Source organism: Festucalex cinctus, chromosome 17, assembly GCF_051991245.1.
Source record: "Festucalex cinctus isolate MCC-2025b chromosome 17, RoL_Fcin_1.0, whole genome shotgun sequence".
Lineage (NCBI taxonomy): Eukaryota > Metazoa > Chordata > Actinopteri > Syngnathiformes > Syngnathidae > Festucalex > Festucalex cinctus.
Window position 1 is genome coordinate 5,813,905 of NC_135427.1, and position 27,302 is coordinate 5,841,206.

Sequence of the window (27,302 nt, forward strand, 5' to 3'; positions counted from 1 at the left end):
AACAGCAATGCATATAAACCACCTACAATCTCTAATAACATTAAGGCACTTACTTGCTAATGCAAGCACACATTGATCGCTTCACAAGCAAATTAGTTTCCCCCTCATCGGACAATTAGAATAGATTTTAACACATTCATTGCCAGACCAGCAAAAAATGCATCATTTGACGTCTTTTTCCGTCAATGGCAGTGAATGAGTTAAACAAAGGCCAAAACATCCCTAATGAAAATTTAATTGCACTCATAAACTAGCCACTAGAGGGTGCTAGAACTGCACAAATGGAAATCAACTCGACTTTTTTTTTAACATAAATGTTCCTTCTAAATATTGTGAACATGACGACGACGATATTGTGGCAGTTTGAATATCACGATATCACGATATTGCCTTTATCGTTACATCCCTAGCGGTCGCCCATCAGAGCCGACGGATAAAGTCGGTAATGGTGAGTGATTGGCTTGTTTAGCACTGTTGAACTGTCAACCAAGATAGCATTTAGCATTAGCTAATGTACAAACACAACCACCGGTTGACGAGCGATTAAGTTTGTCATGAATAGTTCCTGGTAAGAATTTATTGTATGTTTGATTTCCAGCAAAATTGCAGTCGTTTTAATTTTAAAAATACCTCAGATTAAAAAAGGAAATACAACCTTTGTAAATGGCTTAGTTGTCAGCTGCCCCCTCTACATCTGGCCATGTTGTGTCGAACCCCTCAACTCAAGTCGACAGATAAGCTCCAGTGATGGATCCTCGGTGTCACGAGGCCGAGCTCGGCCTATCTATTACGGCCCCAACAGCCGTTTCATGTGGCCGTCTGTGTATACGTGTTGAACGGCTTACACTTGTGTGGGCAACGAGACGGATGGTTCACACATTTCAGGGTCCAAAGGTTTTTGGGGGAGCTTCGTGTGGAAAGTGAGCATATCAGTGGGAGGAGAGCAGTTAAAGAGATAGGGGAAAGATGGAGAGTGACACATCTGGACAGGAAAAAAACAAAACAAATCAATCAGTCGTGTACTGTATATCAACATTGAATGGATATTTACAAAACTGAAAACTATTTATGACAGCGTGTTTTGGTTAATGGTCGCCGTTGATAGCTAATGACGTGCCGAAGCCAAAATCTTCCGGTTAGATATTTTGGCCCCCAGCTACATCAGTGAAAACAATGCCGCCCTCCATTGTTGTGTAACTGCTTGATTTTCGGACTCAGGGGGCACGCGGTGTGGTTTTCATTTTCTCATGTTGCTGGATGGCGGCAGCAAAGCAATTTGAAGTCACTTTCATTAGCGCATTCTGCTTCTTCGCAGGCATTAAAACACCACCTTTTGAATACAAACACTTTTTTTTTCTGAGAACTTAAACCCCCCCCCACAATCAGCACTCAATCACATTTTCCTTCACCCTCGACAACAAACATACCTCATTACGTTTTTATGCTTATCATGCTTGGTCTGTGCTTCATTTTCCAGATTTTATTAACTCTTTGACTGCCAAAAACGTTTAATCACGCTTAATAAAATCACAACGTATGCCGCCATAAACGTTAAATGACGTCGACTAAGTTTTTTTTTTTTTTTCATCAATGGGCAGTGCAACATCTAAGTGCAACGCTGCCTGGTCAATAGGTTGTGGAATCAAAAACACTCTCTAACTATGGCCACCAGATGGCAGCATTGTATCGCTTCAATGGGCCGCCCGTGTATCAAATTACAACGAAAGAGGACGAAATCTGATGAAATGGAACGTTTTCAAGGATGACGTGAATGATAACGTTTTGATAATGTGTGGCAGTAAAAGAGTTAACTAAGAGTTTGAATCAGTCCACATCTGTCATTAGAATGGATCATGTAATTCGGATGCCTGTACATTGGGTCCTCAAGTTCCGGATAAACGGTATTTGTACGGAAGTCGGAATGTTACATAGTCATAATTCCAGTAAATATTTGGATGAAAAACGCCTTTATGATTATAATGGAAAACGGTAATTTTGGCAGGAACTCCTGCACAACCGTTCATCGTTTTTCGTCACGAATGTGTTTTTCAAATTAAGCCTCACAGACATTAGAAAAGACAAACTGCTGTGGCATTTTTCTACTTTTCTACTTGTATTAAATAATTCATCGTAAGATTCACAAGTGTCAGCGAGCAATTGAAATGTGACTTTTTCGCAGACATTTACGTTAGCAATCGTAGCATTTTGCAGCAACTCCAATGTCAGACCCTCGCTCCATTAGTCGTACAAAAAAATAACATCGCAACAAACAACGCAAACATCCCTCGGAAAGTCCGTTTTTATTCCAAATAATGGGGTGCGTATTTATCAGGAGGAACTTGGACTGCGTGCAGATGAATTTGAAACTCTACCTGCATGTCCGGAGATTGAAATAATCAATGAAGTTACGCTGCAGTGCCTCTTGCATAAATGTGCGCCGTGCGTCTCATCATCATGCGAAGAAGCACTTTTGTTCCGAGCCTCATTGGAGGAACGTACAGATAAGTGTGTATGTGTGTGCATGTGTACTAATCATCCTCTTCTCCAGCTCTATAATTTATTTTTGGACATTTGGCTCGCGACATTATTGAGAGTTTTTGCTCCCCCAGACTTTCTCTTTGATGTATTTTGGAGCCCCACAAGAACCAGCAGATGGCACTACTCCCGCTTTTATAGATTTTATAAGTAATACAGACTCATCGGTTTTTCTTTTCATAGCTAAGTTTAGACAAGAAGTTCATCTGAAAATGAATGTGAATATATAAACTTCATCATCCTGATGGTTTTGTTTTGGATTAATTTACTTGGCGTCTGTCTGACCTCTTTTACATGGGTTCCTTCATCCCCAAGTTTGGCATTTAGTTGAATCTGTTTGACATTTACTTTCATCTGAAGTTCGCCAAGTAAAATATCGTCCATATTAAAAAAAAAAAAAAAAAAAAAAAAAATAGCACACAGTGGAAAATGTCGATAGATATCTAGACCATGACTTAAGCACTTTGGCTCTATCATTCCCTTTAAGTTATCAAGTTCTGAAGCCATTTGTATTTGGATGCTAACCAAAACAGCAGCACCTATTGAGACACTAACATAAAGTGTGGATGCGCACAATCTTTTAGTTACCAATTGAAGGCCAAAAAGGATTATATGACTTGGGGCTGGGCGATATGGCCAAAAAATAAAATCGCGATTTTTGCAGTCATTCAGGACGATTACGATTTTAATCGATTTGAACCTAATGCATCCAACAAACGTTTATTTTAAGGTTTCATTTATTAACTCATTTACCCCCAAAAACGTATAAATACGTTCTATTTTAAATATTATCACACTGCCAAAGATGTATTTACACGTTTTGGCTTTGATGCAGCCTCTGAACTGAAGAGAATGCTTGACGTAATGGCCGTTACTATAAAAACGGCAAGCAGGTGGCAGCCTGCAGATCAAAAAGCTCTTTCCCCCGCTATTTTAAACAGATTTGTGAATAATGATGAAACTTAGCCATATTCTAATGCAAATTGATGCAAAATGGAAACGGATAGAAATATGCTTTTTTTTTTTTTTTTTTCCTGACGAAAGAAGAGGCTCTAATCTTTCTTTTGGTAGATTCCATGTTTTTATAGCAATAGGACACAATATTCTATGGGCCTTGCAAAATCAGTCCAAATCGAATAAAACAGCAAAAATGTCCTGGGAGTGAATGAGTTAAAAAATAATTCCTGTGCAAAAATGTTCAGACGCCAGTAACGTATACTGATTCTAGATCCGTTTTAACATGCACTTAACATTCATAGTTTGTGCTTAAATGCCACAATTAAGTTGTTGTAAACAAACTCGATTTTACGATTTAGCAAATTTTCAACGATTCGATTTTTTTTAAAATGCCGATGTATCGAATTAATTTGATTTATTGCCCAGCCCTAATCTGACTTGTTTGTTTTCTCCTTGTAAACATTTTCACTTAAACATGCATGCATATTATTCTAAAAACGTATAATTTGATATTCCATATTTTTGGGACACTGCAATATCCACATACTGACTACAATTTGTGTTATTAAGTGGGTAATGCAGTTATATAAGGACAAGGTGTTGGATTCTTACAGTATTGGCAAGAAAATCATTTATAAGCGCTACACTCTTCTTTTTTTTTTTTTTTTTTTTTTTTTTTTCTCGCTCTCCTGCTATAAAAATGTAAGTATTGTCAGCATTTTTTTTTTTTCTTACTGCAATAAACACATCACATCACCCACCCCTCCCAAAAGCCTCCGTCGGGCCCCACGGAGCCTCACCGCCTCCTGCCGCTACCAGCTGACACGAGAGAGAAGGGGAAGAAAATAAAGTGGGAGGCAAAAAGAAAACAAGGCTTCTGGGAAAACAAACACGGGCCGATTACTTGGCACTTGTCCGTTAACTCTTTCCTTGACGTCAAGTGTATGAAAACGTTACATGAATGCAAAACAATTCATGTTGAATAGTATTTTCATTTTTATTGCAAATACAGATACAAAAAAAATCTTTAAAGACAGTACAAATACTTTGCAAAAAGAGCAGAAGTGTGGGGAACGTGATACGGAGAGGAACGAAAAAAAAGCAAAACATATACACTGTAAAAACCTTCTCAATTAAATCATATTTTCCAGTTCTTTCATCCTTAGTTCAATTTAAAGACAAATAACACATTTTATAATATAGCCCCCACGACCCACAAAGAAAGGCAAATACATCCTTAAAATAGAGATTTAGGCAAGATAAATAAAGAACAAAGAAGATTACAGCACGTACCATTTTGTATTAGTACCCCCTGGGTTTAAAATCCAAATGAGGACGATGAGATATGCTGTGTACCTTGTTTAAAAACAAAACAAAACAAAAAATAATAATAAGACTAAAATGCAAAATAATTCACTCACAATAAAATTAAAGGAAATAAATAAATAGTTTTTAACGGGCAAGGCTGAGGATTGGGGTTATATCAGCACAGAAGGAGACAGCAGGCAGAGGGGCAGCCAAGAGGTCAAAGGTGACTTCCTGTAGCTGTCAAACACGCTGCTGGCCGGTAAGTGTAATCTCAGCGGTTGGCGCACACGCAGTCGCGCACGTATATAAAATGACCCGAATTCAAGGCACGCGGGTGGTCGGAACGGTCGTGGTCACCGTCTGCAATGTTGTACGATTCCGACACTGATGATCAATAAATGTAAGTTAGATTGGAAAAAAGTAGGAAATAATTGAAACCAAAGAGCAGATGTTCGTTGTCATTTTGAACCGATATATAACCTTTTTTCGTTTTGAACCGATATATAACCTTTTTTCGTTTTGAACCGATATATAACCGTCATAAACATAAACAAACTGCCAGCGTATGAAGACAAAACCAAAACATACAAAGTACCTACAGAAATATTAACAATCAAATCCTCACAGAGGACTTTCTCAAGTCTTTTCATCTCTCTAAAAATATATATCCATAAAGATTCTATCATGGTACAATAGCAAGGCACGGCGTGAGCCAATCACGAGTCCCACTCGGTGACGTCAAGTGTCTTTCGGGATGTCTCATTGGAGTAAAATGTTTTCGGATCCACGTATGTGGCTGTACATGTGTGGACGACGTATTTTGGGGGGAGGGGGTTCATGGTCTGGTGAGCTGGGTGTATACCGGTGCCTGCTCCCAGTGCTGGGGGCTGCTCTGGGGGATGGAGGGCACCCCGGCGTTGTCGGCAATGGGCGTGTACATGGGCCTCTGGCTGGGGCTGCTCATGTAGCTGAAAGTCGAGTAGAGGCCCGAACCCTGGGCCGCCCCCGCGTGGCTGTAGAACGAGGGCGCTCCCCCCTGGTGGTCGGCGAAGTCGTACTGCTGCGCCCTGGAGATGGCCGGGTACGACGTGGGGCTGTAGTGCTGGATGCTGAAGGGGCTGTAGGCCACGTGCTGCGGCGAGCCCTGCTGCTCGCTGAAGTGGCTCGGGCTCAGCTGCTCCGTCTTGATCTGGGTCCTGTGCTGAGCCTGACCCGCCTCGGAACCGGCGCCACCCGCGGTGGCCCCCAGGGAGGTGAGGGTGTGCTGTTGCTGCTGTCCTTGCTGGCTTTTAGGCATCCAGGCGGCTCCTGCCGTCGGGCTGACCGGAGCGCCGCTGACGCTGTAGCTGCCGGTGTAGGCGACGGGGGTCCCGGGCCCGCTGACGGAACCCGGGTGGCCGTTGGGCGGGAGGTACTGGTCGAACTCGTTGACGTCGAAGGTCTCGATGTGGGAGATGACGTCGCTGCTCAGCTCGCCGATGTCCACGTCGCGGAAGTCGATGTTCAGTTGCCGCTGGCCGGTGCCGTCAGGGAGGGATCTGAGACCCCCTTCGCGCTTTAGGTCCATCTTGCCTGAGCTGACATCAGTTTTTGGGGTAGTGGGAGGGGTTGGGGGTCCCTGGGAACCTGGAGAGTTAAAACAAGATAACACTTGATTGTAAGTTTGTCCATACAGATTGCGCCTTATGTTTTCCTTCCTCATTCCTGTTTTCTTATTTTTCATCGAAGAAAATCAGGGCACTATTTAGCGAACCGCCAGGCTTCCCGTTCTATCTCCCTCTGTTAGTCATTAATATTTTTCACGTTTCTGTGTTGTGACCATGAAGACAAATTCCTTGCGTGTTTTTAAATACTTTGCCAATAAATCTATATACAGTGATGAGGCTGATTGGAGCTCATGATGTCACATTCAAGGCCCCACCCACTTACCCACACACAAATGTAGTACTGCTTGTTTGTGTGCGTGTGTTTAGCTTTAACTACAAATCAATTTATTTATTTGCTTTATGTTTTAATAGATGGCCAGTAAGGTAAATTTTTGTCACTGGCCAAATTGTAGTTATTTTCCATTTGGACAGTGAATAAATATAAATATTTGCCTCATATTACCAACAAATTGATTTTGAAACAGAAGCCAAAAAAAAAAAAAAAAATCTATTTTTTCAGTTATTTTGAAGTGGAGATTTGTCATAAAAATGCTAGCCATATCTCAATATTACTAAAAATAGACCATTTGCGATTTTTAATTTTTTTTTTTGTGTCATTTTGGTTTGCCTTCATGGGCCACATAAAATGAAGTGGCGGGCCAAATCTGGCCCCCGAGCCTTGTGTTCGACACCTTTTGTTTTAATTAGGGATGTTCGATACCACTTTTTTTCAGACCCTCAGTACTCACCGATACCAACTGCCGATACCAGTAGTACATTTTGACAAATAAAAAAATCACTAAAAGATATTTTTAAACAAATATATTTTTTTAATTTTGACAAAAAAAAAAAAAAAAAACAGCACAGTCACTCTTCAATAGTCTTAACGCTCAAAATAAAACACAAAAATGCTCTTTTTAGTTTAAGATTGACAATTTTGAAGTATTTCCAAACCGGTGAGGTTTTGGTGAAAAACTACTACAAGCTTGCGCCACTTACAGGCAAGGAGGACTCACTTAAAACGTCTTGCCCCTCTGCCATCGCTCGCTTGTACTCGTCTGCGTCACGAGTACTTGAAAAAAGGCTGGTATCGGCCCGATACCGATACCTGGTATCGGTACTCGCCCATCCCTATACTATACTATAGTGTTTGTTTTCTTATATTTAATAACATTTCAATTACCAAAAAAAATAAATAATGGAAATAGCTTATGAGTAAAACTAAGCCTTTGCCCAAATGTTGAATCCAAGCTCACCTGAGTGCTCCCCGGGAGAGTGCACCTCTCCCAAGCTGGATGCCGGCGAGTCGGCCTGCTGCAGCGCTTTAAAGATGGCGGTGGGCGAGATGTGAGTTTGCTCGCTGCCGTCCTCCGCCTCGCTCTGGCCGCTCTTCACCGACTTCCTCCGCCTCGGCTGGTACTTGTAGTCGGGGTGATCCTTCTTGTGCTGCACGCGGAGCCGCTCTGCCTCCTCCACGAACGGCCGCTTCTCGCCCTCGTTGAGAAGTCTGTGCGTCACCAAAAACGACAACAAAACAAAAATGAGCGGGAAGTTGATCCAAATGTGGAGGGAAAAGGAGACGATGTGGAAACTTACCTCCAAAGTTTGCCCAAGGTTTTGCTGAGCTCGGCGTTGTGCAGGTGCGGGTACTGGTCGGCCAGCTTCCTCCGCGCGGCTTGAGCCCAAACCATGAAGGCGTTCATCGGTCTCTTCACGTGAGGCTTGTTCTTGCTAGATCCGTTCACGCGCACCGGCATCGGCACCAGCGTCCAGTCGTAGCCCTTGAGCACCTGGGACACGGCGTCGCGGATGCAAGCCGGGAACTTGTCGTCGTCCTCGTCCTTCTTGAAGTCGCCCAATGCCGCCTCCACGCGGAGCAGCGCGTTCTCCGACGGCCGCGTGTTCTCGGCGTCCGAGCCGGAGCCGGAGCCGGAGCCGCAGCCGGAGCCGGAGCCGGCGCCGGACGGGCACGGCGAGCCCGCGGAGTCCTCGGACATGCTCGGGCTCGGGGCATCGGAGAGACACTTGTCTTGTTCCTCCGACATCTTCAGGTAGGGGTCGAGAAGATTCATACGAGAAACGGGTTGCGGCCGAGTTTACGCGTGAAACGGGAACGGCGGACGGCGGCGCCTCGCGAGAAGGGGGAAAAAAAAAAAAAAAAAAAAAAAGTCTTTAAAAGCGACTTTGAAATCTCGTCACGTCCCTTTTTGCTGCGTCAACTTGATTTGGTGAATAAACGTCCAAATCACTGCGTCGCTCCACAAAAAAAAAAAAAAAAAACCCAAAACAAATCAACTCTAACTGCAATTCTGTCGGATGAAATCGATTTTGTAAAGTTCTCCTTGCTCGCCTCCAAATAGAATCCCAGAACGCGCGAAGTGCTCTGAAGTGCAAAGTTGCTCGCGCACGCGCTTTATAAGAGCGTTACCATGGCGCGCGAGGAAGCCCGAAGGTGATTGGCGGGCGGCGCGTGACGTCAACTTGAAGGAATTTGATACCATCACTTTCTCCTTCTTGTGTACCAGCGCACACGCGCGCATGCTCATTGCGCACCGCGGCTGATGGGGTTAAATATGTAAAATAGTCATATTTTTGAGCAGGCGTATAAATAAATTCAATAAATCCAAAATTTAACATTGTGCATTTGTGCAGCCAAGTATTAAAAAAAAAAAACAAAACCCAGCAGCAGTACTTACCTATGTAAGTTGAAGCAACTTTTAGTTCCAGTACAACATGTTTGCCAATGGGGGGCGACATCAGTCTGCCAGAACCCCCTAAAGAGTTTGACTGCTGCAGTGCAACAGTTGCAGTTCACAAGATCAGCTTGTGATTTGTTTCATCACATTTCAGCGACGGGATTATGTTCATTCTGCTGACTGCTACACTTTTTTTTTTCTTTTTTTTTTTTTTCTGGTAGATGAAAGTAAATTTTTAATAAAATAAAATCTTCCAAACTACTGTAAATTCTTACAGTAGGTTCACTTATAGTCATCATTTTGCTTATTTAGCTACCTTTAAAAAAAAAAAAAAGTACCAGTAAGCTATATTTTAAAGTAGATACATTTAAACAAATATACACAATAATAATAATAATAATAATCTTTAAAATTGATACTTTGTAAGTTGTTTTTTTGTAAAGTAAATGAAAGACCTGTAGATCAGTCACCCTTACAAATATATGGTATATAATTATGTATTTATTTTTTTAACCAATACATGTATAAAAAAAAAAAAAAAAAAAAGGTGGATTAAACATTTCTAATTACACAAAGACACAAATTTGCAGCTAATAATTGAGTTTCAGAAATAAAAATAGTTTCATCCACATGTTGCTTAGTGTCAAGGTTTAATTTGTGAAAACATCACATTAAATTCATGGTTCTTAAGTGTGGTCAGTTTACTACCGATTGTTAGCAGTTTTCAATAAGTAACTGTTCATTATATCAACAATTTATAATTGCTTCATTGATTTTTTTACCATGTTTAACTCATTCACTGCCATTGACGGAAAAAGACGTCAAATGATGAATTTATTTTTTTTTGCTGGTCTGGCAATGAATGTGTTAATAAATAACTTAAAAAAAAAAATCAAAGTGGCCCTTGCAGCTTTCTATTTTTCTGTATGTGGCCCTCAGAGGAAAAAGTTTGGACATCCCTGATCTAAAAGCTTTTCGAAGGCTACGAGTGTAAAACTCGTCCAGTGCATCCACTCACGACAACACAAAATGCTCTGCAGCGGTCAGTGAAGTGAACCTGCCTGCACACGCCCCATTTGATTGTTTATTATGCTTAGTGGAGATGTGGAAATGTAAATCTGGCTCGGAGCTAATGTGGACAACATGTGCTACCTGAAGTTGCTTTTAATCGTTTGCAGATGTCGGGTCATTTTGGTGCGGGCTGCTTGCAGATTACACACACCCACGGCCTTTATTTTAATGCGCAGAACTTGTTCAACTGTTGCTATGTGGTCATGTAGGAGAGAGAAAAAAACGGTTTTGGGTGCAAGACGTTCGCCACTCCTCATCATTTCTATCACTGACCAATCAGCTTTGCCGTTTTAGAAACACGCATTCGTCCCTTTCATTTTATTTACACCAGACATGCATTTTGAAAATACTCACTTTCAACACAAATAGAAGGCTAACAGCAGTCGCGCGCTGCGACGCAAAAATGCGCGAGCGAGGCGTGAGCGCGTTGAGTCACAGAGTTGTGGCGAGCCGGTGGAAAACGTGGTGTTTACTCTCCAAAGAGTAAATACGTCTAATGGAGGTGTGCAAAAGAAGAAAAGCAGAAGGAGGGAGCGGTCAAACCCGAGTCACAGTCGAGATTTGTCGAAACAGTTTACCACGTAAAAAAAAAAAAAATGGCATGACTAGCGCTTGAGTTAAAAAAAAAAAAAAAAAAAAAAAAAGTCATAGATATGAATCTGTCGAAACGACCTAAATGGACAGAATTCTTACGGCACTGTTAGCTAATGTCCATGCGTTCCATTACTTTTGACGTGGACAGTTGCCCCTACCAACATGGCTGCCACGCCTTTGATGGGAACATTGCCACTGCCAAAATGGCCGCCACATTGACGCGTGTTTTAGCCTGCTCTAGTTTACTATTAGGTCTGTTAAGGTACTACAAGTAGGTTTATGATAACTGGAAAGTCATTCAGTAGATGTGTACCAAAATGTATGTGCCACCGATCAAAAGTGTATACAAACAAGTCATTTTATGCTAAACATGCTAACGAATCAACCTGATACAAACAAACTAGTGAAAGAATGAAAACAATATCTCACCTTTGAGGGTCCATCCATTTATACCTCTTAATGCTAACAACATAAAATGAAAGCGCAAGCTAGTATGCAGTATGAAATATTATAAAAATAATTTTGTCTAATCCAAGGTTATTCTAGTTAAAAACTAAACTTCAAAAAACAATTTCGTTAACAAAATGAAATAACTAAAAATTATTTTTTTAAAAACAAAAAATTAACTTAAAAACTACATTTTCTAAACTAAATAGAACTAACCATAATTATAGCAAAAATGTTCTTCGTTTTAGTCTTTGGCAATTAATTTAATGCCTTTTGGGGATGATTTGAATGTGATATTTAATTTGATATTAACCGGAATAAGGACGTTTGAAAGTGTGTCATACAAAAGTAATGTCATCTAGCAGCAGCCAATAGAAAAGCACCTTCAGATGACGTCGCTCACATGCTTTTTTTTTTTTTCTTTTTTGAATATTGCACACAAGTAATACACATTTTTTAAAACTAATACTGAAACTAACTAAAAATTAAGTATTTATTAAATAAAACTAATAAAAACGAACAGAACCACCCTGAAAACTAATTAAAACTAAAGTTAAAAAACAAAAATCAAAACGGAATTAAAGAAAACTAACTAAAATGAAAATTCCCAAACTATAATAACCCTGGTGCAATCCCGCTAACTAACAAGCCGCCAAACAAACATTACCTCTCCGTAAAACGTCCCTTAATTACGAGAAAACAAATCAACAAGTCGCAAAAACAATCGCACGCGTGACTAAATGCCTCAACTGTCAAATTTACATAGTCAGTCGAGATGACCTCCCCTCCCACGGGAGCGTCCATGTAAACACAAGCAACATATGGCGCAACTTCCTCTCATCCTCCTCCACTTGCCACACAGACATAAGATCGGCCCTTAAAAGGCTTTGATACAAAAAAAAAAGTCATTTCAAAACTAACTTTTTGCAGACGCGTGACTGATTCGATTTGCATGACAACGGTTTTTAAAAGCAATCTGTCTGGTCTGTCGGTCAGATATAGCTGAGCAATGGGAGTGATTTTATATCCTCCAAGGTTCATTCTACTCTAATGTACCCCATGAGGTTAATTATCGGACTTCAGGGTTGCTGTATGGACAACCGCGGGGCCAAAAAAGGTGCAGATATGTCCCAAAAGTATAGAAGTCAAGTGTGGATGCCACCAAAGTTGTACGATCATCCCAGTGATGCGCCATTTTGCCCCTTTAGGTGCACATCCCAAGTAAGGGCTGAAGGCGGAATGACGTCTTGGGAAACTTCTCATCTGGACTTGTAGCTACAGCGTCAAAATTTGAGCAAACACTGAGAGTCAACTGCTAAACTCTTTCTGCTTTTCTTTTCCGCGAGTCCCTGCAGGGCCGCTTTGCGTTAAGAGTTTTACACTCGTGAAGTACAAGCTCATATTTCAATAGCATGTATGTGGTCCATTGTCAAAACTGTCAGTAGTATTGTTTCATTTTGTGTCAGTGGAGTTGATTACACTCACTGGTCACACCATTAGGTAGGCATAACAAGCTCTAATGCAAAAAAAAAAAAAGAAGCAGAATCAATAAATGTCTTTCCAATATAATAATGCTTACTTTTGACACAGTCAGAGATGTTTATAATTGCTTTTTGCAGTGACATGTATATTCTGATGCTTTATTACTAGTACAGTAGCAAGTGCTTACTACTAACCATCACCACTTGCTATGAAGTACTAGTACTGTTACTGCTTACGAGTAACTGTTACTGGTTACTAGTAATCAGTAATTAGTTAATGCTAGTAGTAACTTAAGGTTAGGGTTATTAACCCGCACTAGTAACTAGTACTTGTTATCATTGCACAGTAGTTACGGTAATAATACGGAACAGTAACATCTCTTTCCTTTTTTTGCATTATCCCTAGTTACTTGTAACCACTTATTAGTAACTAGCACTAGTAACAGTTACATTACTAGGTATTGTACTAGTAACTAGATACTGTAGTATTTCCCTATTACTAGTTACTATACTGGTTAGTAGCTAGTACTAGTTACTGTTGCACAGTAGCTATTATGAGAGTTACTAGTACTAGTTACTGTGCTAGTTACTAGCAACTGTTACAGTAACATCTTTTATTTCTTTTTGTTGTATTTATCCCTATGGGGAAAAAATGAAAAAAAAAATACATTACTATTAACTAGTTATTGGTGCACAGCAGTTACTTTATCTGGTACAGTAACAGCTCTCATTCATTTTTGATGTATTATGCAAATTTATCAAATGAAAAAAAAGTATAGTTACTAGTACTAGTAGCCAGTGACTGTGTTAGGTACTGTACTAGTAACTAGATATTGTACTAGTTACTAATAATTAGTCAATGCACTAGTTACTTGTAACTAGTTACTTGTAACTAGTAGTAGTTACTGACGCACAGTAGCTATTCTACAAGTTATTAGTAACTAGTATTTGCTATGTAACTAGTACACGTTACTAGTAACTAGCATAGTAACATCTCTCATTGTTGTATTATCCTAATTGGAAAAATAAGGAAAAGCATCCCAAAATAAACATAAGTAGTCACTGAGGGGGTTAAAAATAAAAGCTTGATATCCTACAAGGAATCGTTTCCTCACTTGCTACCAGGAAGCGCAAAATAGCTGGAGTGGCACTTAATGTGACGTGTATTGAACGACTTAGGGAATGGAGGGAATTTGAGCAGAGCATCTCATGTCTGGGTGTGTGCAGCCTTCAGATAGGTGCCATCTGCCATTCTTAGAAAGTCTGACGTGATGAACGGCCGCCTCGAGCTTGCGCGCAGCCGTTCCGCTCTGATCTGAGCGTCTGAGCGCCGGGTGTTTGTTGACACAACGTCATTCAGCATCTCGTGTTGTTTGAACAACACTTCGGGAAGACCCAGGCAACTCCCCGTGCGGGAGGACGACACTGTTGCCCATCCATCATTTGACCGAATCGCTGCTGTCTGCTTCTCACTTCGTATCTCATTTTGGCATCCGATGTTGCAGCTCTTTTTTTCTACTGTGACGATTTTTGCCCTCGTTTTGACCAAACCATTTTGCTACAGTAAATCTCCTGATATACACAGATCAGAAATAAAATGTTTATTTTAGTGCTATCTTGGTGCAAATGAACTATGTTGAAGGGAATTGATGCACTTCATTGAGACAAAAGTGCTGCTTTGCTGCCATCTTGTGGCATCTTGATTCCAAACAACTACAGTATATTGAAGTGAGTTGAGGACTAAAATATTGATGTCATTGTGTGCCCCCCCTCGTCTTGTCAAGCCTTGTCTTGTCCACCTGTGTTTGCCTCCCCTTCCTCATGTGTCAACCAATCAGCATCCTCTGCCTCTTGGCTCTTGCCCAGCTGTCTAATTGTGCCAATTTGTGTGTGTGTGTGTGTATTTAGTTTATTGTCTCCCCGCTGTCCGTTGTCGATTCATTGTTATTTCCTCCTGACGTGCTGCCGGATTTTTCCTCCCAAGTTTGCCTTCACCTGAGTTTGTTTGTTGTATCTGACCAGTACCTCGTTTTCCTCCTTGTTTTGTTCTATGAAAAACACGTTTTGGGGTCCACCACCACCCCTCAATCTCGACAACTATGAGGTACGAGACCGACTGACGTCGACCCGAGAGGAGTTAAGCCTGTCTCGTGCGGTAGCGCACCGTTCTGCTTTATGTCACGTCGTTTTACTTTAATAAAGCAGCGAGTGGGATGATGTCACAATATTCTGTAAGTAGCTGACACAACACCACCATCGAGAACACTGGTCAGGATTTACTGATCTGAGGCAGATCCGTACCGTGGTGAATTCAGCTGTACTTAGTGGAAACTTGGCTTTCGACTGAAAAGCAACCATTATACCAACCGTCCCTAATGAAGTAGGCAGTAGGAGTCAAACTATGAAACACAAATGATCACTTTATGTCCGCTCACTTTTTCCCCAGCAGCTTGACGAGCCGCTGATTACAATATGTGCATTAGCCGATCAAACCGCACCGTACGAGCGGTAGAGAAAGCAAGAGGAAACCCAATCCACTGAGGCCGAGTCCAAAAAGCCACAAAGGAGTACCGTTTCCCTCCGAAGATACGGCTTGTGCAAACAGTACCCGCGCTTTAACAATAACAATGGTCTCAAGCCGCCGGGCCAAGCTAACTAATGACAGATCCACACCTTAATGTCGAGCGCTTGTTTGGGTTTAAGCGAGGGACGGCGTGCGTGAGCGAGCGAGCGAGCGAGCGGGCCGGCGGTTTTGGAGGGTAAAGAACGGCAGTTGTCAGCAGGTGGCTCGTGCCGCTGGAAAAGCCGCCGACGTGCGATGGGAGCGGAGATTGAAGGGGAAAAGCTCTGACGCAGCGTAACGCTACTCGAGCCCGCCGGCGGAGGATGTCCAAGCATAACGCGGCGGCGCATTTATGCGGGACGGTCTAATGAGGGCAGCGCGGGGTTTTCTTGTCCCCTGGCCAGCAGGGTTTGATTTTCTTTTCTTTCCTCGCTGTCTACAGATCAAGCCGATGGTAACTGGAGCTCTAAAATGTGTGATGTTTTAATCTAGATAAGGCCTGTCGAGAAGATGCAATGCGATTGCAAGTGTGCTACATTACTGTACAATTTCCAGCTTTCGGTGCTGAGAGATGATGTCATTGAGCTCCTAATTCCAATCGAAGTATCAAAGCATGTCATAGATAATCCTATAAATAAATTTAAGTCGAGTTTTTATGGCATATGTCATTTTTTTGTGAGACAGGTGCTGTAGAAAGACCATTTCCTCCCGGTACGTTGAACAGGGAGAACGATTTATGAAAAGGTGATGATATCTTGCCGTCTGTCGCTCCACTCAGGCGTTATTCCACTTCCCACCGCAACCATCCGTTCCACCACCAAGAAATGGATGGCTTTGAAATGTAAACTGACACAAAAACGTGAGCGCAGGCCACTCAAATGACTTCATTATTTATTTGTTTTCACTCCCGTCCCATCTCACTCACACAGCAAAAATCCCGTCCCGTCCCAGTCCTAGACAATAGTAAAACAATACTGAATGTTTTAAGTTCTATGGTCTTGTTTAAGCTTGAATTTGAAATGTTGCACCAATACGTATATTTATTTGCTTGAAATATCTATATTTTTGTACATTTAGAACAGATAGAAAATGTGCGATTAATTTGCGATTAATCACGAGTTAATTATGGAAATCGTGATTAATCATCATTAACAATTTTAATCGACTGACACAAATATTGGTTTGCAAGATAATTTGGGATGGAAATGAGTAGGATGTCGTTTTTCTAAGTTTTTTTCTCATTCGTACTGAAGTATTCACTATATAAATACGTTTATTTCCAATATGTGGGCATCTTGTGGCCACGTGCCTCTTCATTGTCCATTTCCTCTTTCTAAGGTATTGAATTGCAAGACAAATGAATATCAGAGTTTCCGTATTTAAATTCCAAGCAGCCCTTTTGTGACATGCTCAATCCAAGATGACGGAGGACATTTTTTCTTGATGACCAAGTCGCTCAATAATGCATTGAGTCCTATAAAGCAAAAGTTGCACAATGTCCTGTTTGAAAGTAAGTCCAAGTCTAGTCCTTAAATATCATTCTCCACCCTGAAAACCCAAACTTAACAGTTAGTCATTCTGCATTGCATGTAGCAGGAAATGAGTGAGGTAGTTACCACAATCCTGAGTCAAAATGTCCACTCCGAAACTCTGAACGGACACGAAGGCTTTGTCTGGTCCAGTTAGGCTCAGCAACAACTTAAAACTGGATTTCTTCCTTCTTTTTTTTCCTTTGTGTAGCCATTAGTGTTGGCTGTTCAATCCACATCAGTCATTGCTACATTACTACTTTCTGGTGTTACATGTGGTGATAGGAAATGGCCTCGTCTGATTTCCTGCCATTAGATTGTCTTAGGGTGGTGAAAGCTACGAGTGAAAGTCCTTGTCTGTCCACTGTGGCCGGAAATGAAAGACGTCTCGTTACTTTTGCCTCACCTTAATTAAGTTCAGTGATGGTTCGATGGTACCGTGAGCCAGTCGGCTGCCTCAGGAGATCCGCAGGAGGGACTTGGCATTGGAAGCTGGATGGAGTGCCGGGCATCGTTGGGAAGTAATGAGGGATGTTGACTCTTAGGTGACGGGGGTGGGCGGATGTGACCACTAAACGAGACGCTTGCCAGGTAAACACGGCGCCATCGCGATGCCAGAGTGGTCTTGTTTGTGATGGGAGGCAGTGTGTGGGCGGCCGGCGTGTGTTTGCGGGGTTTTCTGTCTGAGACGGAAGGGACTGCAGATGCTGACGTGGACGCGTTCAAAGTGATCACTGATGTTTATATTTGTGCGGTTGGAAAAGTATTATCTAATACCAACAAATGATTGGCAATACTTGGGGGAGTAAGAGTAAATTTAGCCTTTTGTCACATATATTTCTTCGGTTTTCTACAAAACTGAGTGGATGAGCACTCTATGCTATTGTTTTGCCATTGCTACTGTATGTGCCAATCTCTTGGGATCTCCTTCAGCTCGGAGCCCGGAGCAATTTCTTGGGTTGCCTTCTCTGTTGTGCTCTCTCATCCATCCATTTACTACCGCTTATCCGAGGTCGGGTCGCGGGGGCAGCAGCTTTAGGAGGCAAACCCAGACTTCCCTCTCCCCAGCCACTTCAACCAGCTCTGCCGGCGAGATCTCAAGGCGTTCCCAGGCCAGCCGAGAGACAGAGTCTCTCCAGCGTGTCCTGGGTCGATCCCGGGGCCTACTGCCGGCGGGACATGCCCGGAACGCTTCCCCAGGGAGGCTTCCAGGAGGCATCCGAACCAGATGCCCGAGCCGCCTCAGCTGGCTCCTCTCAACGCGGAGGAGCAGCGGCTTCTCACCCCATCTCTAAGGGAGAGCCCAGACACCCTGCGGAGGAAACTCATTTCGGCCGCTTGTATCCGGGATCTTGTTCCTTCTGTCACGACCCAGTAATTGATCATTTTGATTGTAAAACAAAGAAAATTTGTTTTAAACAGAGTTGTTGTCATGAAACGTACCCTTCATGTCAACGCCCCCCTCTGAAACCCTCTGCGGCAAGCGAAGTAGCCGAGGACCGCAATGCAACAGTCAGCGCTCTGTCTATCTCATAGGCTCATTGAGCCGTGTGGTTTGGCTGGTCCGACTGCGACGTAGGTGGTTCCCGCTGAAGATATGGGCGCCTGTGTGTACCCGGCTTAAGTATTCACTTTCGCTTAGCCATTAGGACACGTAGACGCATTGAAATAGTGTGAGGCGCTGCGGAAAATGCCCAAAGTCTTTTTGGCATATGTCCTGCAAACTCAAATTTAATATTCTAATAAGAGAACTCTTTGGCTGAGCTAATACAAATAGCCCAGATAAGTGCTCACTATAGCCTGACTGGCCGTTCACGAACAGAAATTGGCTATTGGGTACGTCCAGCCAAACGTACAGTATGAGCACGGCTCAATATCAAAGGCCCGCATGCGGATTTTTAATGTTGGCAATCTTTGCCGCTTGCTTGGATTGACCGCTTTTTAATAAACTCATTTGGGTTCTGTACATAGTGTTAATGCAGAGGCAAAACACCAGCTAAAACCTTTTGACGTCGGTCTGGGTAATACGGCTTATGCGGAGCTTAAGCAACTTCCCAGAAGACACACGGCGCCCTGAAGGCGTTTTCTCGCACAGTCGCCCTTTTGTGCGACACGCTTAACCGTGTTCTCAGCACGGGGGTCTTTCAGGTTGTTCTGAGGAAAGAGGTCAAGTTGTAGACATGGATGGGCTTCTGCTCCCACTGTCTGCTTTTTAGACGGTGTCAACGGGTTATAGAAAGTAGCTAACGATATACGATAACGGTGTTACAACCTTAGCGTACATTTCGTGTTTCACTCCATTTATTTTACTTGAACACATTTCTTAGGTAATCATCGACTTTGAAATGTTCTTAACTCATTCACTCGCCGCCATTTTCACATTTCGCAATTCCGTTCGCCCCCAGCTGTTTTACTGAATTTTGACTGATTTTGCAAGGCCCACAGAATATTGTGTTCTATTGCTACAAAAGCATGGAACTTATCAAAAGAAAGATTAAAGTCTCTTCTTTCATCAGGAAAAAAAAGTATGTTTCTATCTGTTTCCGTTTTGCAGCAATTAGCATTAGAAGAGAGCTAAGTTTCATCAGTTTTCACAAATCTATTTAAAATTGTAAGTAATTTAGCTTTTTTTCTAGATGGCCCTGGTTGATCTCCTTTGCTCTGCTGCCACCCGCTGGCCGTTTGTGTAATAACTACCATTTCTACAACCGTTCTTTGCAGTCGAGAGGCTGCATCAAAGCCTGTATGCTCTAGCATAAAAAAACAAAAAAATGTATAAATACGTCTTTGGGACACTTAGAACATTAAAAAAAAACGTATTTACACGTTATTGGGAGCAAATGAGTTAACCGTGTGGGTTAAGTAGCAGGAGAGCCCATTTGAATTCAGGCCCACATGCACTCTGGGACGCGTCGCCAGCCTCGTCCCGTCCCGTGACGCGATGCGACGTGCCGTCCGGTCTCCATTCTGCGTGCCGCACTTCAACGGCGGCCCCTCGCTAGGTGCCAAGTGATTTTTATCTCTGGCTAAACAGTCCCCTTCCAATCTGGCCTCTCCTAGGAGCATATGAATACACTTTACACTCACACGAAGGAAAACAGGTAACTTGAGACCGGGCCTGGAGCGAGAGCAGGGCAAGCAGGTAAAAAAAGGGTCGCACGTTCGTGGTGTGTCTGCATCCAGCAGCTCTTATTATTATTATATATTATAAATTATTATTTTATTATTCAAAATGTTATTTATTTTTTAATGTTTTTTTTTTTTTTTTTTGGGTGGTGGAGAGACGAACAAAAACATCCAGTAGGGAAGCAAGCAGACTTTTTTTTTTTCTTTTTTTTTTTGCAGAAAAGACTGTTGGTGCCCCAAGTACTTTTGTTGAGTGTTAGCGAGTCAGTGTCATTCCTGGTGACGATTGCCAGTAGCCACACCGTGTGGATGACTGAGCAGAAGTGTTGCTTCTGGGAAGCGATCTTCAGCACTCCTACTGGTTTACATTGCTGCTGTCTCAGTCAGAGCCAAGACATTTTTTTTTTTTTTTGTCAAGACTTAGTGCCAATAGAAAAAAAAAATCTGAAACAAATCATAGAGGTTTAAGATTGCCTATAGATGCCACAAGATGGAGTTAAAGTAACGAATTTGCTCCGCAAAACGTATAAATACGTTCTATTTTAAATATTACCAGTGTCCCAAAGACGGATTTATGCTTTTTTTTAATTTATTTTTTTATGCTAGAACACACAGAAGGCTTTGATGCAACCTCTGATCTAAAGAGAACGGTTGAAGCAATGACAGTTATTACAAAAACGGCCAGAAGGTGGTGGCAGAGTATAAGAGATCAGCCAGGGCCATGTTGCAACAAGCTGTTTTTTCCACAGTTTTAAACATATTTGTGAATAATGATGAAACTTAGCTATATTGTAATGCTAATTACTGCAAAACAGAAATGGTTAGAAATATACTTGTTTTTTTCCCTGATGAAAGAAGATACTAATCATTCTTTTGGTAGGTTCTCTGTTTTTATAGCAATAGAACAATATTTTGTGGGCCTTGCAAAATCAGTCAAAATCCAGTAAAACAGCCAGGAGTGAAGGGGGATGCAGTAAAAAATGGCTGTGAGTGAATGAGTTGATTCATTAACAGTTTCCTAATGATCTATTATCTAGTAATAACAGATAGTTATTATAAAGTTACCCATTTTGTCCTGTAATTGAAGCTCCTGAACTCACTTCAACTTAGTTATTTGTAACTGTTACTTTAGCCTTGAGTTTCATTTTTTTTTGCCTCTATATACTTCATTTTAACCTTTACGCAGCCATTAAGATTCTTCACGGGGCCAATGTGACCTTTTTCATTCGCGCGTTGACACGTGGGAGCCGCCGAGGGTGACGGGAGTTTTCTTTTCGCCGTAGCGCCGGAAACAGAGGACCGTTTAACGCCTTCTTCTAAGATAACAAAGGAAGAGATGCTATTTCTATTTGGAGCGCTAACGTGGCGTCCGCTCTCACCATATTCGTCAGATATCCATAAATCACAGCACATTGCAAAGTTGCATGAAATCGCTTTTCAACACCGAGTGTGCTTTGTGCAACAAAATTTTAGCACTGCTGAAGGCCAAAAAAAAAAAAGGGGAGAAAGGAAATAATCGCATTGTAATTTATTGCAAATTAATCAACTTTTCGACTAAATCATTCAACAAAAACATACAAATTAGCCTGAGAATTTTTATCGTATGTGTATTTTTCCAAATGTTTTTGATATCAGTGCAGATGAATCATGCCCTTAATTAGTCGTAACTTTTCAGCTTGTAAGAAAGCAATGATTTCCCTGTTTTGTTTAATTACACGTGTGGAAAAGGAGACCGATGGAAATTTTGCGTCTGGAGCGCAAACCGCCGTAGTCGCTCTTGCGGACGAGGTGAGACGAAGCGTGTCAAAAACCCTTTCCTCATCAACTTCCATTTATTTTATTTCAGATTTATATTTTCACATAAATCCACGGTCGTATATCTCTGTCTTTCATTCACGCCGCTCTTTCAACACGCCTGTTTATTTAATTTTATTTTTCTGGAGGGCAAGCCTGCCACGAAACGAAAATAAAGGCAGCGTCACACTCATAATATTTGGAGTGGAGGGCAATTTATTTTCTTTTTATTAAATGCTGATTAATATGCAGTGTTGGGAGCGACGAATGCCGCAGGTTTCGTTCCTCTGGTATCCTGTGCCGCCCGCACATGGGCTGGACATTTACATGCAAGTCTGGTTTGGATTAATAGAAAGGAAATCATTTTCCATGTTCATTCGTCCCTTCTCTTCTACTGTCAGGTTTTTTTTTTGGGGGGGCTTTTTCCCGAGCATATTTGATGTCCTCTTCAGTTGACAGCAAGTGACAAAATGTGTTTTTAAAGGTATTAATTGTACATGAAAAATGACGTAATCACATTAATTGCAGACAAAATATTATGTGCTGCTGAAAATGGCTAAATAAGTCAAATATCACTTTAATAATAATGCAAATATGTGTGGAGACTGGCAAGTTTTATTTTACGATTTTAAAAATGTGCAGAATTTCACAAGTTACTGCATGTTAGATTAGATAGCTCCTAATATAAAATGAAAAATGCACTGAGCTGTCACTAATGTCTTAAATGCAATTATGCCATCTAGTGGCAGAAAAATGACCAACACAAATTAATATCACACTCGTTTTATAACAGTACATCTTTTTAATTTCAACTCAAATTTATGAATTATTATGAAATGAATTATCAATGACTAAAAGATGCAGGCATATTTCTATTTTCTAACATTTTCTTCCACTTATGTAAGCAATAGTCTGAATATTTAGAAAAACAGATTTTATTATAGGATGGCACGGTGACTGGTTAGCGTGTCCGCTTCCCAGTTCTGAGGTCTCGGGTTCGAGCCCAGGGTTCCTGGGTGGAGTTTTCATGTTCTCCCCGTGCCTGAGTAGGTCTTCTCCGGGCACTCCGGTCTCCTCTCAAGTGCAGGGTGTGCCCCGCCTACTGCCCAGAGCCAGCTGAGATAGGCTCCGGCACCCCCCGCGACCCTTGTGAGGAATAAGCGGTCAAGAAAATGGATGGATGGATATTTTATTGTACATTTAGAACATATACAATTTGCGATTAATCGGGAGTTAACTATTGAAGTCATGCGATTAAAAATTTTAATCGCATGACTCCCCAAGTTCAAACGCATTCGCAAGTATGTGCGAACACCTGCAACAAGAAGGTGGTATTGCAATCTTGCCGACTACACACGTGACAATGGCAATTCTTGCACTTGCATATGCAAAGAACACCTCTGAGATGAAGACCCGGTAAGGCAAATATGACTCGGGTCGGCACCGTCACGTGAAAGTCTGTCCTGGAACAACTTTGTAACCGTATAACATGCCGTTTAAAAAAAGCTCTCTCATTTCCTGATGGAAAAGCTGATCAATCATGGCTCTCGTCACCTTGCGTTTGACGGAGAACGAAAGATGTCGGCCGTGGCACGTCTGGGCAGAATGTTGACGTTAATGATAATTTGAGGTTTTTATTTTAGATGGCGTTTGGGTTTTCGAGGAACAGATAGCAAGAGGACAGTCAAGTGGAGGAAATTAGGAAGCGCGTCCGGATTCAAAGCTGGAATCAAACCTTCCCCTCCTCAATTTGTCTCTGGGACTGTTTTACAAGAGCGAGATGACTTGTGAGAGGTTACATCCATCTATCCGTATAGTAGAAACACGTTTTTTTGTTTTTTTTTCCACCTTCACAGTTAAAACAACACCTCGCGCCAGCGGCTCTCCATTTCCACCGCTTCAACACCATGTCGTTTATCAAGCGAGCTCCATCATAAGCGTTTAGGCCGAACACGGAGCAGACCACAGTAGCCGACTCGCATGGAGAGGGCGCACATACAAATGAGTCCACACACGAGCCTCTGTGGAGATGTTAAGTTTTTGTAAACAATGGAAAATTGAGTAATTGTTAAAAAAAAGTTTTGTTACACCAAACAATCAAATGAAAATTAAATACTTTGAGTTCCATTTCGCATAACGCTAACAAAATGTCATAGATATGCTAAAACCAGTGTTGTTCCGATACCGTTTTTTGGCTCCCGATACCGATACCCAGCTTTGCAGTATCGGCCGATGCCGATACTTACGTTTTTTTTCCCTCAACATGAAAAAGCTGTCCTGCTATTGGTTCATCAGGGGAAAAAAAGTATGTTTCTATCTGTTTCCGTTTTGCAGCAATTAGCATTAGAAGAGAGCTAAGTTTCATCAGTTTTCAAATCTATTTAAAATTGTATGTAATTGAGCTTTTTTTCTAGATGGCCCTGGTTGATCTCCTTTACTCTGCTGCCACCTGCTGGCCGTTTGTGTAATAACTACCATTTCTGCAACCGTTCTTTGCAGTTGAGAAGCTTCATCAAAGCCTTCTGTATGCTCTAGCATTAAAAAAAAAAAAAAAAAACGTCTTTGGGACACTTAGAACATTAAAAAAACAACAACGTATTTACACGTTATTGGGAGCAAATGAGTTAAAGTCAGAATTCCGAGAATAAAGTCAGAATTCTTCCCTTTTTTTTTCCCCCCTCTTCACTGGCCCTAATCCTCATCCGTACTTTTAAGTTCTTTTCAACGGGGATAAATTGTTTTGAGTTAGAACCGTGGTCACGTATTAAATTCTACTCTTACCTCAAGGTACCATCGTATTTTAGATCAGCCCATTTTTAATGGTGATTATCAAACTGACATGTTAGTGGTGGGTGCTTTGAGATTGCTGTCAAGAGTCATGCATGAAAATGTTATGGAACTGCTCTAATATTTAGGGGGGGTAAGAACAAAAGCACCAAAGGAAAATGTATTCCCAACTTTTGCTTTATGGGCTTTTAAGAACTTTCCCATGGGTGGCATTCGTTTCTGTGCTTTATTTTTGGAAAATATATTCTTACTTCAGAAATCAGGATGGACCTTTTTAGTGCTGCAGCTTTTTGCCTTCAGTCCATCTTGGTCCACTTTAGCAGTCTTTCTTCAGGGTACTTTACTGTGGATAATACGGCGATCGAGCCAACATCAATCCCCAAATTTCCACCTTCCCAATTCTCCTTGCTCGATTTTCCTTTTTTATATTTTTTTTATTTTTGCTGCGTGATGGACATTCAACAAGTGGAATAATAAGCAGTGGAAGCATGCTCGGAGGGCAGCGTTTCACCAAAGCGAAGCCAATGTGTCATGTTCTGGCAACAAAACCCAATCTGCTTCTGGCTCGCGCTCTGCCTGTCATTCCTCAAAGCTCGGACGGTGGGCGGGAGGTGTCAAACATGACTTTCACCCTCAGTCGCAGCAGTTACGGAGTTTGGTGTTCAACGGCGCGGATAAATCCGTCTGGGGAGGACACATTTTGTGCTACCACTCATACCTCTTAACTCAAAAATATATTACCATGCTCCCAAAGACGTATGTATACGTTTTTTTTTTTAATTTAATTTTATTTTTTTATGCTAGAGCATAAAGAAGGCTTTGATGCAGCCTCTGAACTTAAGAGAATGCTTGAAGCAATGGTAGTTATTACAACAATGTCCAGTAGGTGGCAGAAGAGTATAAAGAGATCAACCAGGGCCATGTTTTTCCGCATGGTTTTAAACAGATTTGTGAAGAATGATGAAACTTAGCTATATTCTAATGCCAATTGCTGCAAAACTGATACCGATAGAAATATATATTTTGTTTCCCCTGATGAATGAAGAGACTCTAATCTTTTGGTAGGTCCCATGTTTTTATAGCAATAGAACACAATATTCTGTGGGCCTTGCAAAATCAGTCAAAATCCAATAAAACAGCGGGGAGCGAACAAGGTTGCGTCAGTGAAAATTGCTGGTAGTGAATTTGAGTGTCTCTAAAATGTAACTTTGGAAAATCGGATGTCTCTCGCTTGATCTGCCAATTTTTCAGAAATGTCCTAATTTTTCAACAAGAACCTCTGTTATATTTAACTGGGTCTGCTCAAAAGTACCTGAGATTGCTAGGGTCAATTTTCGGTTGACTTTTGTTGCCATCTGCTTCAGTTTTGAAATTGTGTCTTTACCACCATAAATCATATCTTCAAGTAAGTGTTCGCAGTGATTACTTAAAAGGCAAATTTGTGGCCTTCCTTCCACTCCAGTAATTCAACGATGACTGCTCGCGTTCGCTTCAGAGGATTATGACTCAGCATTCTCTTTGGAACTCCAAACCTTCTCTCTCCACGTGAACATACATCCACATTGACGAGCCAACATCTTTTCCTTGAAAGAATTCAATTACTGCGGCACTTTCCTTGAGCTGATGGCTCTATCAGAAAATTTTTTGGGGGACACGGCGGTTTTGTGGCTACGCGCATGCGGACGAATGTCTGCAGGATCCTTGTTGTCAGAGCTGCCTCCCGCCGAGTCATCTGGCGCTCGGCCGCCGCCTCGCTGCCGTTCGCGTCGCTCTCATCCAGAGCCAGACGGGGACCGAAGCCAATCAGAATCCCAGTTCATTTCCTGACAGGAAATAGTCGTGGTAATGGTGTAGTTGTGGGTGTATATACTGACAACGTCGACCGTAGGAATGAAATGGACAGACTTTCTATGTTTGAGTTCAATCTGTGAGGGAGTGAAATTAGGGTCACATTTGGAGGGTTTTTTGATTGTGAATAATTCACTTGAAATTCAATTAAAATCTAACTTTTGACTTATCAATTCCATGCAGTGAGTCATCAAGCCGAATCGTTGCACGGTTTTTACTTTCTGCTATTTTTTAGCTATAGTGCCCAAACCACTCTACCACGGAGCCATGCCACCCCGAGTTTATGTGTCATGTCTGGGGTTAAGTTTGAGTTCATGACCGTGAAGTCAAGTGTCTGTTTTGAACTGATGTAACCACCATTTGGTTTCAACTGGAAGAAACGCTATGTGATGTCTGGACCTATGTGATGTCAATCTTTAATCCTTTACTTAGTGACAACCAATCAGATGGATTCACTGTAATAGTGTTCTGAGAAGTGTTTGCCGGATTATTGCTTTCTGTCCCTCTGTGCTACTCTCTTTGTTTCTCGTTTGTTCTACGCCTCTCAATGTGAGTAAATAGTTAGAACCTTATTTGTGTCTGCGCTTTGGGATCCAACCTTCAGCACACAACAATCTGATTCCTATCAGACAGTTTTCTGTCCAGACGGGTTTTTAGCAAATGTCCAAATATGATCTTTCCCTGTTCACATGTTCAACCCATGTGACATAACTTTTACACAACTACTCAACAGTCGATTAAATTCACCATCTGCACACTCGGATATTTCCCCCGTGAAGTGTTTGATTAGAAAATGAAGACGAGAGGTCGAGTGGAATTATAGTTTGCAATCTCATGTTCATCAGTCACGGCTCCGAAGGAATCTAACTCGTGGCGCCATCTTGAATCGCGGCCAGTGATGTGTCGTGCTGATTTGTTCT

The 27,302-nt window shown here is 41.7% G+C and overlaps 1 protein-coding gene and 1 pseudogene across 2 annotated transcripts in view; one reads left to right on the top strand and one right to left on the bottom strand.

Annotated features, from left to right (window-relative positions):
- Positions 1-27,302, top strand: part of LOC144004464 (solute carrier family 2, facilitated glucose transporter member 11 pseudogene) — a 236,426-nt pseudogene that overhangs the window by 103,330 nt on the left and 105,794 nt on the right. The gene's annotated exons all lie outside the window — the stretch shown is intronic.
- Positions 4,476-8,825, bottom strand: LOC144004972 (transcription factor Sox-9-B-like). The gene is made up of 3 exons (XM_077502733.1): positions 8,043-8,825; positions 7,703-7,953; positions 4,476-6,426 (listed from the first exon to the last, which is right to left on the bottom strand). Exons 1-3 carry the CDS (start codon positions 8,516-8,518, stop codon positions 5,636-5,638), a joined length of 1,518 nt encoding a protein of 505 aa, XP_077358859.1. The 5' UTR covers positions 8,519-8,825; the 3' UTR covers positions 4,476-5,635.